The 17,152-nt window shown below is 42.5% G+C and overlaps 1 protein-coding gene across 1 annotated transcript in view; it reads left to right on the top strand.

Annotated features, from left to right (window-relative positions):
• The window catches only part of ngef (neuronal guanine nucleotide exchange factor), an 89,920-nt gene that overhangs the window by 50,956 nt on the left and 21,812 nt on the right, over positions 1–17,152 (top strand). The window contains exon 2 of the mRNA XM_049725776.2: positions 11,101–11,197. Within this exon, the coding sequence (XP_049581733.1) occupies positions 11,101–11,197 (97 nt within the window). The remainder of the gene's footprint in view (positions 1–11,100; positions 11,198–17,152) is intronic.

The following is a 17,152-nucleotide window of genomic DNA, read 5'->3' as shown; positions in this document are numbered from 1 at the left end:
TTGACCCTGAAGTGCCCCAATGAACCCGGAATGAACTGGAAGTGCCCCAAATCAAACCGGAATTGACCCCAAATGAACCGGTAGTGACCTCAGGTAAACCGGAAGTGACCCCAAATCAAACCGGAAGTGACCCCAAATCAAACCGGAAGTGACCTTTTTCAACCGGAAGTGACCCCAAATAAACCGGAAGTGACCTCAGCTAGACCGGAAGTGCCTCTAATCAAACCGGAAGTGACCCAAATAGACCGGAAGTGACCCAAATCAAACCGAAAGTGACCATATTTCAACATTAAGTGCCCTAAATACCTACATTTGCGCTAACTTTTGCAATTTTTGCCCGATTAAACCCATTTCAACATTTTAACCCCAAAAGTGAACCTCCTAAAGCTGTTTTTTTTCCTTTTGTTCCAAATTTCAAAAAATTTTGGTGCAATTTTTTTTCTTTTAATTCCCATTCATTCTCTATTAGGATTCAAGATTTGCTCTAACTTCTACATTTTTTAACCGATTCAACTTGTTCCAACTTTGAACTGTTCTTCTTTTGCCTTCCTATTCCACAACTACCCACTTACCAAAAATTCTCTACAATTTTGTTTTTCTAATCTAATTTCTACATTTTTCAACTTATTCAACCCATTCGACCTTTCAACTGTTCATCATTTTCCTACCTATTCCACAACTTCCCACTTACCCAAAATTCCAAATTTTCAATTTTGTAACACACCCAATTTTCCCAAATTTCCTTTTTCCCTTGTAATTTCTACATTTTTCAACCGATTCAACTCTTTTCAACATCATTCTGCAACATTCCCCAAGTATTTATTCAACCTCTTCACCTTCACACGCAATTTCTTCAGGAATTGCAAATTCTAGTTATTATTATTATTATTCTACTTATTCCGCTCACTTTTTTGACGCTTAACTCCTTCCACATACTTCAACCGATTCACTCCGTTCCACTTTTCACTTATTCCAAATATTCATGACACGGCTGCTTACATTTTTTTTGTTCGAAAAATTTTCCGTTTTCACAAAATTCACGATTTTGTGGCATTTTTTTCCCCATTCATTCTTAATGGCAGATTCAACATTTCACATTTTTGTTGTTCCAGTTTGAAATTCACTTATTTCAACACATTCAAATCACATTGGGGACATTCCCAAACTTGCCAAATTCAAAAATTTCACGTTTTCACTTTTAAAATTTGCACAAAATTTTGCAAAATTTCACAAAATTTAGTTTTTCACTTCTAGTTTCTACATTTTTCCACCGATTCAACTCGTTCCAACTTTCAACTGTTCATCTTTTGCCTACCTATTCCACACCTTCCCACTTAGCAAAATTTCCAAATTTTCAATTTTGAAATTCACACCAAATTTTCCCAAAATTTAGTTTTTCCCTTCTAATTTCTACATTTTTCAACCGATTCAACCCATTCCAACTTTATTCACTTTGTTCACCTTATGCTTACCATATTCACCCCCTTCACCCCCACTTCCACAATTCAACCCTTGACCCCCACTTCCAGAGTGGCGGCCATCTTGGATTGACCCTGAAGTGCCCCAATGAACCCGGAATGAACTGGAAGTGCCCCAAATCAAACCGGAATTGACCCCAAATGAACCGGAAGTGACCTCAGGTAAACCGGAAGTGACCCCAAATCAAACCGGAAGTGACCCCAAATCAAACCGGAAGTGACCTTTTTCAACCGGAAGTGACCTCAGCTGGACCGGAAGTGCCTCTAATCAAACCGGAAGTGACCCGAATAGACCGGAAGTGACCCAAATCAAACCGGAAGTGACCATATTTCAACATTAAGTGCCCAAAATACCTACATTTGCGCTAACTTTTGCAAATTTTGACCGATTAAACCCGTTTCTACATTTTAACCCCAAAAGTGAACCTCCTGAAGCCGTTTTTTTTCCTTTTGTTCCAAATTTCAAAAGATTTTGGCGCAATTTTTTTTTCTTTTAATTCCCATTCATTCTTTATTAGGATTCAAGATTTGCTCTAACTTCTACATTTTTTAACCAATTCAACTCGTTCCAACTTTCAACTGTTCAATTTTGGTTTTCTACTCTAATTTCTACTTTTTTCAACTTATTCAACCCATTCAACTTATTCAACCCATTCCACCTTTCAACTGTTCATCTTTTTCCTACCTATTCCACAACTTCCCACTTACCCAAAATTCCAAAATTTCAGTTTTGAAATTCACACCCAATTTTCCCAAATTTCCTTTTCCCTTGTAATTTCTACATTTTTCAACCGATTCAACTCTTTTCAACATCATTCTGCAGCATTCCCCAAGTATTTATTCAACCTCTTCACCTTCACACGCAATTTCTTCAGGAATTGCAAATTCTAGTTAGTGTGAAGGTGAAGACCTTCACACTATTGTTATTGCTGTCCTTTATTATTATTATTATTCTACTTATTCCGCTCACTTTTTTGACGCTTAACTCCTTCCACATACTTCAACCGATTCACTCCGTTCCACTTTTCACTTATTCCAAATATTCATGACACGGCTGCTTACATTTTTTTTGTTCGAAAAATTTTCCGTTTTCACAAAATTCACGATTTTGTGGCATTTTTTTCCCCATTCATTCTTAATGGCAGATTCAACATTTCACATTTTTGTTGTTCCAGTTTGAAATTCACTTATTTCAACACATTCAAATCACATTGGGGACATTCCCAAACTTGCCAAATTCAAAAATTTCACGTTTTCACTTTTAAAATTTGCACAAAATTTTGCAAAATTTCACAAAATTTAGTTTTTCACTTCTAGTTTCTACATTTTTCCACCGATTCAACTCGTTCCAACTTTCAACTGTTCATCTTTTGCCTACCTATTCCACACCTTCCCACTTACCAAAATTTCCAAATTTTCAATTTTGAAATTCACACCAAATTTTCCCAAAATTTAGTTTTTCCCTTCTAATTTCTACATTTTTCAACCGATTCAACCCATTCCAACTTTATTCACTTTGTTCACCTTATGCTTACCATATTCACCCCCTTCACCCCCACTTCCACAATTCAACCCTTGACCCCCACTTCCAGAGTGGCGGCCATCTTGGATTGACCCTGAAGTGCCCCAATGAACCCGGAATGAACTGGAAGTGCCCCAAATCAAACCGGAATTGACCCCAAATTAACCGGAAGTGACCTCAGGTAAACCGGAAGTGACCCCAAATCAAACCGGAAGTGACCCCAAATCAAACCGGAAGTGACCTTTTTAAACCGGAAGTGACCCCTAATAAACCGGAAGTGACCTCGGCTGGACCGGAAGTGCCTCTAATCAAACCGGAAGTGACCCAAATAGACCGGAAGTGACCCAAATCAAACCGGAAGTGACCATATTTCAACATTAAGTGCCCAAAATACCTACATTTGCGCTAACTTTTGCAAATTTTGACCGATTAAACCCGTTTCTACATTTTAACCCCAAAAGTGAACCTCCTGAAGCCGTTTTTTTTCCTTTTGTTCCAAATTTCAAAAGATTTTGGCGCAATTTTTTTTTCTTTTAATTCCCATTCATTCTTTATTAGGATTCAAGATTTGCTCTAACTTCTACATTTTTTAACCGATTCAACTCGTTCCAACTTTCAACTGTTCAATTTTGGTTTTCTACTCTAATTTCTACTTTTTTCAACTTATTCAACCCATTCAACTTATTCAACCCATTCCACCTTTCAACTGTTCATCATTTTCCTACCTATTCCACAACTTCCCACTTACCCAAAATTCCAAAATTTCAGTTTTGAAATTCACACCCAATTTTCCCAAATTTCCTTTTCCCTTGTAATTTCTACATTTTTCTACCGATTCAACTCTTTTCAACATCATTCTGCAGCATTCCCCAAGTATTTATTCAACCTCTTCACCTTCACACGCAATTTCTTCAGGAATTGCAAATTCTAGTTATTATTATTCTACTTATTCCGCTCACTTTTTTGACGCTTAACTCCTTCCACATACTTCAACCGATTCACTCCGTTCCACTTTTCACTTATTCCAAATATTCATGACACGGCTGCTTACATTTTTTTTGTTCGAAAAATTTTCCGTTTTCACAAAATTCACGATTTTGTGGCATTTTTTTCCCCATTCATTCTTAATGGCAGATTCAACATTTCACATTTTTGTTGTTCCAGTTTGAAATTCACTTATTTCAACACATTCAAATCACATTGGGGACATTCCCAAACTTGCCAAATTCAAAAATTTCACGTTTTCACTTTTAAAATTTGCACAAAATTTTGCAAAATTTCACAAAATTTAGTTTTTCACTTCTAGTTTCTACATTTTTCCACCGATTCAACTCGTTCCAACTTTCAACTGTTCATCTTTTGCCTACCTATTCCACACCTTCCCACTTAGCAAAATTTGCAAATTTTCAATTTTGAAATTCACACCAAATTTTCCCAAAATTTAGTTTTTCCCTTCTAATTTCTACATTTTTCAACCGATTCAACCCATTCCAACTTTATTCACTTTGTTCACCTTATGCTTACCATATTCACCCCCTTCACCCCCACTTCCACAATTCAACCCTTGACCCCCACTTCCAGAGTGGCGGCCATCTTGGATTGACCCTGAAGTGCCCCAATGAACCCGGAATGAACTGGAAGTGCCCCAAATCAAACCGGAATTGACCCCAAATGAACCGGAAGTGACCTCAGGTAAACCGGAAGTGACCCCAAATCAAACCGGAAGTGACCCCAAATCAAACCGGAAGTGACCTTTTTAAACCGGAAGTGACCCCAAATAAACCGAAAGTGACCTCAGCTAGACCGGAAGTGCCTCTAATCAAACCGGAAGTGACCCAAATAGACCGGAAGTGACCCAAATCAAACCGGAAGTGACCATATTTCAACATTAAGTGCCCTAAATACCTACATTTGCGCTAACTTTTGCAAATTTTGCCCGATTAAACCCATTTCAACATTTTAACCCCAAAAGTGAACCTCCTAAAGCTGTTTTTTTTCCTTTTGTTCCAAATTTCAAAAAATTTTGGTGCAATTTTTTTTCTTTTAATTCCCATTCATTCTCTATTAGGATTCAAGATTTGCTCTAACTTCTACATTTTTTAACCGATTCAACTTGTTCCAACTTTGAACTGTTCTTCTTTTGCCTTCCTATTCCACAACTTCCCACTTACCAAAAATTCTCTACAATTTTGTTTTTCTAATCTAATTTCTACATTTTTCAACTTATTCAACCCATTCGACCTTTCAACTGTTCATCATTTTCCTACCTATTCCACAACTTCCCACTTACCCAAAATTCCAAATTTTCAATTTTGTAACTCACACCCAATTTTCCCAAATTTCCTTTTTCCCTTGTAATTTCTACATTTTTCAACCGATTCAACTCTTTTCAACATCATTCTGCAACATTCCCCAAGTATTTATTCAACCTCTTCACCTTCACACGCAATTTCTTCAGGAATTGCAAATTCTAGTTATTATTATTATTCTACTTATTCCGCTCACTTTTTTGACGCTTAACTCCTTCCACATACTTCAACCGATTCACTCCGTTCCACTTTTCACTTATTCCAAATATTCATGACACGGCTGCTTACATTTTTTTTGTTCGAAAAATTTTCCGTTTTCACAAAATTCACGATTTTGTGGCATTTTTTTCCCCATTCATTCTTAATGGCAGATTCAACATTTCACATTTTTGTTGTTCCAGTTTGAAATTCACTTATTTCAACACATTCAAATCACATTGGGGACATTCCCAAACTTGCCAAATTCAAAAATTTCACGTTTTCACTTTTAAAATTTGCACAAAATTTTGCAAAATTTCACAAAATTTAGTTTTTCACTTCTAGTTTCTACATTTTTCCACCGATTCAACTCGTTCCAACTTTCAACTGTTCATCTTTTGCCTACCTATTCCACACCTTCCCACTTAGCAAAATTTCCAAATTTTCAATTTTGAAATTCACACCAAATTTTCCCAAAATTTAGTTTTTCCCTTCTAATTTCTACATTTTTCAACCGATTCAACCCATTCCAACTTTATTCACTTTGTTCACCTTATGCTTACCATATTCACCCCCTTCACCCCCACTTCCACAATTCAACCCTTGACCCCCACTTCCAGAGTGGCGGCCATCTTGGATTGACCCTGAAGTGCCCCAATGAACCCGGAATGAACTGGAAGTGCCCCAAATCAAACCGGAATTGACCCCAAATGAACCGGAAGTGACCTCAGGTAAACCGGAAGTGACCCCAAATCAAACCGGAAGTGACCCCAAATCAAACCGGAAGTGACCTTTTTAAACCGGAAGTGACCCCAAATAAACCAGAAGTGATCTCAGCTAGACCGGAAGTGCCTCTAATCAAACCGGAAGTAACCCAAATCAAACCGGAAATGACCATATTTCAACATTAAGTGCCCTAAATACCTACATTTGCGCTAACTTTTGCAAATTTTGCCCGATTAAACCCATTTCAACATTTTAACCCCAAAAGTGAACCTCCTGAAGCCGTTTCTTTCCTTTTGTTCCAAATTTCAGAAACTTTTGGTGCAATTTTTTTTTCTTTTAATTCCCATTCATTCTCTATTAGGATTCAAGATTTGCTCTAACTTCTACATTTTTTAACCGATTCAACTCGTTCCAACTTTCAACTGTTCCTCTTTTGCCTTCCTATTCCACAACTTCCCACTTACCAAAAATTCTCTACAATTTTGTTTTTCTACTCTAATTTCTACATTTTCAACTTATTCAACCGATTCCACCTTTCAACTGTTCATCATTTTCCTACCTATTCCACAACTTCCCACTTACCCAAAATTCCAAATTTTCAATTTTGAAATTCACACCCAATTTTCCCAAATTTCCTTTTTCCCTTGTAATTTCTACATTTTTCAACCGATTCAACTCTTTTCAACATCATTCTGCAACATTCCCCAAGTATTTATTCAACCTCTTCACCTTCACACGCAATTTCTTCAGGAATTGCAAATTCTAGTTATTATTATTCTACTTATTCCGCTCACTTTTTTGACGCTTAACTACTTCCACATACTTCAACCGATTCACTCCATTCCACTTTTCACTGATTCCAAATATTCATGACACGGGTGCTTACATTTTTTCCGTTCAAAAAATTTTCCGTTTTCGCAAAATTCACAAAATTCCGGCAAATTCTTCCCCATTCATTCTTAATGGCAGATTCAACATTTCACATTTACGTTGCTCCAGTTTGAAATTCACTTAATTCAACACATTCAAATCACATTGGGGACATTCCCAAACTTGCCAAATTCAAAAATTTCACGTTTTCACTTTTAAAATTTGCACAAAATTTTGCAAAATTTCACAAAATTTAGTTTTTCACTTCTAATTTCTACATTTTTCCACCGATTCAACTCGTTCCAACTTTCAACTGTTCATCTTTTGCCTACCTATTCCACACCTTCCCACTTACCAAAATTTCCAAATTTTCAATTTTGAAATTCACACCAAATTTTCCAAAAATTTAGTTTTTCCCTTCTAATTTCTACATTTTTCAACCGATTCAACCCATTCCAACTTTATTCACTTTGTTCACCTTATGCTTACCATATTCACCCCCTTCACCCCCACTTCCACAATTCAAGCCTTGACCCCCACTTCCAGAGTGGCGGCCATCTTGGATTGACCCTGAAGTGCCCCAATGAACGCGGAATGAACTGGAAGTGCCCCAAATCAAACCGGAATTGACCCCTAATGAACTGGAAGTGACCTCAGGTAAACCGGAAGTTACCCCAAATCAAACCGGAAGTGACCCCAAATCAAACCGGAAGTGACCTTTTTAAACCAGAAGTGACCTTTTTAAACCGGAAGTGACCCCAAATAAACCGGAAGTGACCTCAGCTAGCCCGGAAGTTCCTCTAATCAAACCGGAAGCGACCCAAATAGACCGGAAGTGACCCAAATCAAACCGGAAGTGACCATATTTAGACATTAAGTGCCCTAAATAGCTACATTTGCGCTAACTTTTGCAAATTTTCCCCGATTAAACCCGTTTCAACATTTTAACCCCAAAAGTGAACCTCCTGAAGCCGTTTTTTCCTTTTGTTCCAAATTTCCCAAAATTTTGGCGCATTTTTTTTTCTTTTAATTCCCATTCATTCTCTATTAGGATTCAAGATTTGCTCAAACTTCTACATTTTTTAACAGATTCAACTCGTACCAACTTTCAACTGTTCATCTTTTGCCTTCCTATTCCACAACTTCCCACTTACCAAACATTCTCTACAGTTTTGTTTTTCTAATCTAATTTCTACATTTTTCAACTTATTCAACCCATTCCACCTTTCAACTGTTCATCATTTTCCTACCTATTCCACAACTTCCCACTTACCCAAAATTCCTAATTTTTGATTTTGAAATTCACACCCAATTTTCCCAATTTTCCTTTTTCCCTTGTAATTTCTACATTTTTCAACCGATTCAACTCTTTTCAACATCATTCTGCAGCATTCCCCAAGTATTTATTCAACCTCTTCACCTTCACACGCAATTTCTTCAGGAATTGCAAATTCTAGTTTTTAACTAATATTTCCTCTACGGCCTTTTATCATGTAAGAAACAAGGCAGGCATTTAAAGGAGGTGAATCAATAAATGAGGGTGATCAAGGAAGCCGCCAGAGACTGAAAATATGGTTAATTTATTCATCTGTAGTTTTTAAAATTTCTTTAATGGTCTTTTTTTTTGCTTTAACAAATCAAGCACTCAAAATAATTTTTACAAATTGGTCTACCAAGAATGCTAGCAAACACAGATATGAGCACATTGCTCCAGTTTCATTGACTTCTAGTTAAGAATCGATTACAAGATTTTACTTGTTTTTCAATGCTCACTGTATGTTTCCGACATGCTCACTATACTTCGAACAGACACCTTACGTAAATCCCTCCTCAATATATCAAATCAAATCAGATTAAAATAATTTTAGTTACTAGAGTCTAACACTGTGGAACTCTTTGCCTTTGGAATTCTGCTCATCTCCAACAAAATCTTCCTTTAAACGTAATCTTAAATCTACAGCTATTCTCACAATTTTATAATGATTTTGTTGTTTATTCACTTATATCTTGCTTTTTATCTTGGAGCACATAGGTTTTTTTTTTTTTTTTTTTGCTTGCCATATAAAATGTGCGACACATACAAAATATCCATCCATCCATCCATTTTCTGAACCGCTTAGTCCCCACGGGGGTCGCGGGCGTGCTGGAGCCTATCCCAGCCGTCATCGGGCAGTAGGCGGGGGACACCCTGAACTGGTTGCCAGCCAATCGCAGGGCACACAGAGACAAACAACCATTCGCACGCGCACTCACACCTAGGGACAATTTGGAGTGATCAATCAGCCTACCAAGCATGTTTTTGGGATGTGGGAGGAAACCGGAGTGCCCGGAGAAAACCCACGCGGGCTCGGGGAGAACATGCAAACTCCGCACAGGGAGGGCCGGAGGTGGAATCGAACCCGCACCCTCCTAACTGTGAGGCGGACGTGCTACCCAGTGCGCCGCCGAGCCGCTACACACATACAAAATAGACGTTGTTTATTTCAAGTTTAATTGCATTTTCTTCATTACAGCCAATAAAAAAAAAAACACATGGAAGTGCTTTTTGAGATGTAAGCTGTTTGTTTATTTTTCACACAAATTAATCATCAAATATGTAAAACAGAACAAGAAGACATCATTAGCCGTTAGGGGTGTTGAAATAGAAATCATGTTTCCAGTGATTACGATCTGATATGGCAATGTGACACGCTATTGTATATTTCAACACACTATTTACTGTGTCATATCTGCACCTCTATGTTAGGAATACAGTGAACTGCTACTCATGTGTCCTCTCGATCACTGTGATAAAAGATTAACATTGAATGGTATCTCTTTTTTCTTATACACTAAACAATTTTTATTCTACTGTGAGGGCCTTTTCTGTTTGTTTTTTTTTTTGTGGACAAACTGGAATTTTCTTAATAAACAAATTAAGCATTGTTTCATTTACTAAATGTTGCAACAAGACTGAACAAATGGCTGCACAAAATGGAGGCATAATTGTTTTCTCTTTGTAAAATAGTTCATTTCCTTCCATTCCTGGAGAAAACATCTGTCCAGATGCTATGGTGGAATAATATTGACTTTGAAGCATGCAGTGCAGTCACTTACTGTACTCGGTGACATGCATGCAAGTTCATGCTGACTGCCCTCCCACATACACTCCCCTCCAAAAGTATTTGAACAATGAGGCCAATTTCTTTATTTTTGCTGTAACCTGGAAATTAAAGGTGAATATGGTGACTTTGACATTGATAAAATATCTTTAATCCGATCAAAGTTTGAATTAATTTCATTATCGGATGCTCAGTTTTTAGACACAAAAATTATTATTGAGCCGATTAGGACTTGCGTGATTTTACCCCATAATGTTTTTTGCATGTCAACTTTTAATAATTGCTAGAAATCTTAAATTGTGTAGATATTTCTAGTTATGAACATTTAATACATAGATGGTATTTTTCTGTTTGAGTTTAAAACGTCTTAAAATGCGCCTCACTTCTGGTGCCGACAGAAGGATGTAATTGGCTGACACGTTTGAGACGGGCTGCTGCATTCTATACCATAGTGGTGGCAAACTGCCCTGTCTGGCAGCGAGTTAGAGAACGCTGGTGATTTGTTTTTTTGGCCCACCTTCCCCAACCCTGTATGAAACTGCATGTTTTGGAGTGTGAACAAATCTGTTCTTCCTGAAAGCTTTTGCCTTTCCATCACCTGGGTAATCTTTGAGTCAGCTGTCCATAAAATCCAAGATTGTAACATATTCATCATTGTTTATTGCTTGAATAATCAATTTATCATACATCCTCTTAACTCGCATCTAGCTAGCCTTCTAGAAAGCTACCCAGTGTCTTCATGGATCCTCTTAACAGTAACAACTGTTAACAGTGTTCAGTGCCAATATAAAAAAAATACCCGTTACATTCTGTTATTGTGCTTCATTTCAGTAATAAGCTTTTTCTCCCTCTCTCTCTCTTTTCAAACCATGTGGAACTTTGACCCTTTACAAAAGGTTCTTCCAGATCTGGAGTGGACAACACCACATCACCAAACTCTTATTCTAATACTCCATCACCCTATAAATCACCGGAACTGTCTGCGGCTGATCGGTGAGTTGACTTATCACCTTGACTATCAAAACCAAGATTCAAGAGTTTTTTCAAAACCACTACCAAAACAAATGTGCATGTTGCATGTCAAAACAATGCTGGTGGACACGCAGTGAGGGCCATTAGATTGTCACTAAAACAAACTTAGTTTGGCATTTTCAGTTTTACAGTATATCAGACACGATGTGAGAGGTGCGCAAATTGTGAGTACATTTTTCTTTATCAGATGAGCCAAAAATCATTGTAAGTAGCTCATTTTCCATTGACATGTGTAACTTTTCATTTAAACAGTAAATGTTAAATGTTGTATACTACATAGCTGTACTAGTGTATTTGTAAAAAATAGTGTGGTAACAATCAGGGCTGTGGACTCGGTCGGATTTTTGCACCGAGTCCGAGTACGGCCTCTTGACCACCGAGTCCGAGTCCGGCTGTTTTTTCTGTTAATTCATGTGACTGCTTAGTCTTTATTCAAGGCTAACACATGACTCTTTCTGGATGCCATGATTATCCGAGGGACAAAATAGTTAATTATATACGCAGAACGAACGCAACTGCTTTCACACTGGCTGGTTCGGCTCATATAGGATCCCTTGCTGAGAGCGCGGACGTAAAAGTGAGGCGACGTTCCAATCGGACGTCGGATCGATAACATTTTCCCTGCCCTACCGGAGTTGTGCAAGTTCATAACGTAGATCACTCATGGCGTAGTCATAAATGTACGGTTGACAATTTAACCGATAGAAGTGGATACATTGGAGCATAACCTACACTCTAATATATTATTTGACATGGTATTAAATGCGTGGCTTTACAAAAATAGTCATTGAAGCCCACCCTTAGCCCTGACTGCCATTGGCATGAGGCAAAACGCTTGAAAACACACTCTCACCCAATTAAATAACCATTCTGAAACACAGGACATGTAAGATAATATTTTTTAATCATTAATTACACCATTATAGCTCAGACATTTATCTAAACACAAATAATTAGTGACAACCCCACAACTATCGAAACACATCAATGATATAAGCTGGGTGACATAATCGGCCTTGACATTGGTACATAATGTAAACAATAGCCTAAATGAGACTCAACGTGGCCGCATTGATCGTAAGCAGGGCTGTGGTCAGTATTCCTACGCGCATTCTCAGCAGCATGATGAAAATAAAATTGAACGTATTTTTTTTATTGTCGGACTCGGTGGACTCGGTCAAAATCAGCACCGAGTCCGAGTCCGGCAAAAACGACCGAGTCCGACCGAGTCCGAGTCCCCGAGTCCGAGTCCACGGCCCTGGCTACTAACAATAATGTAAAATCACCTTGTTACGACTCGTATTCTTTGACTCGTATTCTATGACTCTATTTGTTGACAAGTGCCTTCTCGGCATGTATGTGAGCACACATTCCTAAATATCATTAAGATTCCAAAGGAGTGGAAACTATCTAGATATAGAATAACTACAAAGAAATATAGACAGATAGATACATAGATAGATAGATAGATAGATAGATGGATGGATGGATGGATGGATGGATGGATGGACGGACGGACGGACGGACGGACGGACGGACGGACGGACGGACGGACGGACGGACAGACAGACAGACAGACAGACAGACAGACAGACAGACAGACAGATAGATAGATAGATAGATAGATAGATAGATAGATAGATAGATAGATAGATAGATAGATAGATAGAATAAACAGGATATGTGGAATACAACATAGATAGATAGATAGATAGATAGATAGATAGATAGATAGATAGATAGATAGATAGATAGATAGATAGATAGACAGACGGACGGACGGACGGACGGACGGACGGACGGACGGACGGACGGACGGACGGACGGACGGACGGACGGACGGACGGACGGATGGACAGATAGATAGATGCATGGCTTTGCTACTATTGCTACTTTAAATTGAACCTGTTTGTGAAGCTATCGGCCTACAGTTTTGTTTTAGGTCACTGAGTAAGCACATAATTTAAAAAAATACAGTATATATCCATAGCTGCATGCTCATGCTAAACTCTCAAATCATTCTAGTGTAAATGTACGTTTGAAAGGTGGCGTTTACCAACCATCCAGTCCAAGGTTTAGAGTACTTCAACTGTCACCCATATTCAAGTGTGATTGGGGGTCCAGCTCACCGGCGACCTTTTCAGTCTTCATTTTCTTTGCACACCAGTATATAAATTGTTGAATAGACAGATCTACATATATATTGTTCCATATGAATTTTGCAGCTTCTCTTCGTAACCCTTCACTACACTATTGGTTGAAACGTATACCGTATTTGCCGGTGTACAGGTCGACTCGGTGTATAAGTCGACCCCCTAAAATTCGACGGAAATTTACGATTTTATGATATATCCTTTGTATAAGTCGAGCTCAATTGTTGCATTATATTAAACTTCAAAATTCAATATGCGAAATTTATTGACGAAATGTGTTCAAATTCCGGGAGGCCGTGCGCATGCGGCTGTTTATAAGCACCGCGCAGGAGATCGCGGCCGGCGAGCTCGCGCACGCCGCCCGGCACCAACGGGAGGTCGGAAATAGTTCCAAGCCGAGCGGATCGGCACTTTATAAGCACCGCGGAGGAGATCGCGGCCGGCGAGCTCGCGCACGCCGCCCGGCACCAACGGGAGGTCGGAAATAGCTCCAAGCCGAGCGGATCGGCACTTTATAAGCACCGCGGAGGAGATCGCGGCCGGCGAGCTCGCGCACGCCGCCCGGCACCAACGGGAGGTCGGAAATAGCTCCAAGCCGAGCGGATCGGCACTTTATAAGCACCGCGCAGGAGATCGCGGCCGGCGAGCTCGCGCACGCCGCCCGGCACCAACGGGAGGTCGGAAATAGCTCCAAGCCGAGCGGATCGGCACTTTATAAGCACCGCGCAGGAGATCGCGGCCGGCGAGCTCGCGCACGCCGCCCGGCACCAACGGGAGGTCGGAAATAGCTCCAAGCCGAGCGGATCGGCACTTTATAAGCACCGCGCAGGAGATCGCGGCCGGCGAGCTCGCGCACGCCGCCCGGCACCAACGGGAGGTCGGAAATAGCTCCAAGCCGAGCGGATCGGCACTTTATAAGCACCGCGCAGGAGATCGCGGCCGGCGAGCTCGCGCACGCCGCCCGGCACCAACGGGAGGTCGGAAATAGCTCCAAGCCGAGCGGATCGGCACTTTATAAGCACCGCGCAGGAGATCGCGACCGGCGAGCTCGCGCACGCCGCCCGGCACCAACGGGAGGTCGGAAATAGCTCCAAGCCGAGCGGATCGGCACTTTATAAGCACCGCGCAGGAGATCGCGGCCGGCGAGCTCGCGCACGCCGCCCGGCACCAACGGGAGGTCGGAAATAGCTCCAAGCCGAGCGGATCGGCACTTTATAAGCACCGCGCAGGAGATCGCGGCCGGCGAGCTCGCGCACGCCGCCCGGCACCAACGGGAGGTCGGAAATAGCTCCAAGCCGAGCGGATCGGCACTTTATAAGCACCGCGCAGGAGATCGCGGCGCCTCATTGGACTTCCAGCGGGCCGCGCACTCGCGCACACCGCACGGTTCAAATTTTCTAAGTGCAACGCACAATGAGATGCATGAGAAACGGCCTTGGTTACCATCACATTTGAAGCGATGAATACGAAGTTAAATTTTATGACTCGGTGTATAAGTCGAGGTCGATTTTTTTCGGTCGATTTTGGATCGAAAAAGGTCGACCAATACACCGGCAAATACGGTAGTTTTCAAAACGTCATGCTAAAAAAATGCTAAGACGTTTTCTCATGTAATGGTTCGCTTTGATTGTTTTGATCTGTACAGTAATATCAGCTCATTGCTGTGGTTTTTAGCTGATCCATCCATCCATCCATCCATCCATCTTCTTCCGCTTATCCGGGGTCGGGTCGCGGGGGCAGCAGCTTTAGGAGGGACTCCCAGACTTCCCTCTCCCCAGCCACTTCATCCAGCTCATCCCGGGGGATCCCAAGGCGTTCCCAGGCCAGCTGAGAGACATAGTCTCTCCAGCGCGTCCTGGGTCGTCCCCGGGGTCTCCTACCGGTGGGACATGCCCGGAACACCTCCCCAGGGAGGCGTCCAGGAGGCATCCTGATAAGATGCCCGAGCCACCTCATCTGGCTCCTCTCAACGTGGAGGAGTAGCGACTCTACTCCGAGTCTCTCCCGGATGACCGAGCTTCTCACCCTATCTCTAAGGGAGAGCCCGGACATCCTGCGGAGAAAACTCATTTCGGCCGCTTGTATCCGAGATCTCGTTCTTTCGGTCATGACCCATAGCTCGTGACCATAGGTGAGGGTAGGAGCGTAAATCGACCGGTAAATTGAGAGCTTTGCCTTTTGGCTCAGCTCTCTCTTCACCACAACGGACCAGTACAGGGTCCGCATTACTGCCGACGCTGCACCGATCCGCCTGTCGATCTCACGCTCCATCCTCCCCTCACTCGTGAACAAGACTCCAAGATACTTGAACTCCTCCACTTGGGGCAGGATCTCATCCCCGATCCGGAGAGGGCATTCCACCCTTTTCCGATCGAGGACCATGGACTCGGATTTGGAGGTGCTGACCCTCATCCCGACCGCTTCACACTCGGCTGCGAACCGTTCCAGCGAGAGCTGGAGATCACGGCCTGAAGAAGCCAACAGCACCACGTCATCTGCAAAAAGCAGGGACGCGATGCTGAGGTCCCCAAACCGGACCCCCTCAACGCCTCGGCTGCGCCTAGAAATTCTGTCCATAAAAATTATGAACAGAATCGGTGACAAAGGGCAGCCTTGGCGGAGTCCAACCCTCACTGGGAACGAATCCGACTTACTGCCAGAAATGCGGACCAGACTCTGGCATCGGTGATACAGGGACCGAACCGCCCTTATCAGTTGGCTCGGCACCCCGTACTCCCGAAGCACCCTCCACAGAACCTCCCGAGGGACACGGTCGAACGCCTTCTCCAAGTCCACAAAACACATGTGGACTGGTTGGGCGAACTCCCATGCACCCTCGAGGATCCTGCCGAGGGTGTAGAGCTGGTCCACTGTTCCACGGCCAGGACGAAAGCCACACTGCTCCTCCTGAATCCGAGGTTCGACCTCCCGACGGACCCTCCTCTCCAGCACCCCTGAATAGACCTTACCAGGGAGGCTGAGGAGTGTGATTCCCCTGTAATTGGAACACACCCTCCGGTCCCCCTTCTTAAAGAGGGGAACCACCACCCCAGTCTGCCAATCCAGAGGCACTGTCCCCGATGTCCACGCAACGTTGTAGAGGCGTGTCAGCCATGACAGCCCCACAACATCCAGAGCCTTTAGGAACTCTGGGCGGATCTCATCCACCCCCGGGGCCCTGCCACCGAGGAGTTTTTTAACTACCTCAGTGACTTCGACCCCAGAGATTGGAGAATCCGCCTCAGAGTCTCCAGGCCCTGCTTCCTCAATGGAAGGCGTGTAGGTGGAATTGAGGAGGTCTTCGAAGTATTCTCCCCACCGACTCACGACGTCCCGAGTCGAGGTCAGCAGCACGCCATCCCCACTGTAAACAGTGTTGACGTTGCACTGCTTCCCCCTCCTGAGACGCCGGATGGTGGACCAGAATTTCCTCGAAGCCGTCAGAAAGTCATTCTCCATGGCCTCACCGAACTCCTCCCACGCCCGGGTTTTTGCCTCAGCAACCGCCGAAGCCGCGTTCCGCTTGGCCATCCGGTACCTGTCAGCTGCCTCCGGAGTCCCGCAGGCCAAAACGGCCCGATAGGACTCCTTCTTCAGCTTGACGGCATCCCTTACCGCCGGTGTCCACCAGCGGGTTCGGGGATTGCCGCCACGACAGGCACCAACGACCTTACGGCCACAGCTCCGGTCGGCCGCCTCAACAATGGAGGCGCGGAACATGGTCCACTCAGACTCAATGTCCCCCGCCTCCCCCGGGACGTGG

The sequence above is a fragment of the Syngnathus scovelli genome, chromosome 7, assembly GCF_024217435.2.
Source record: "Syngnathus scovelli strain Florida chromosome 7, RoL_Ssco_1.2, whole genome shotgun sequence".
Lineage (NCBI taxonomy): Eukaryota > Metazoa > Chordata > Actinopteri > Syngnathiformes > Syngnathidae > Syngnathus > Syngnathus scovelli.
The sequence above is the reverse complement of the archived record's forward strand: the minus strand, read 5'-3'. Positions and strand labels throughout refer to the sequence as shown.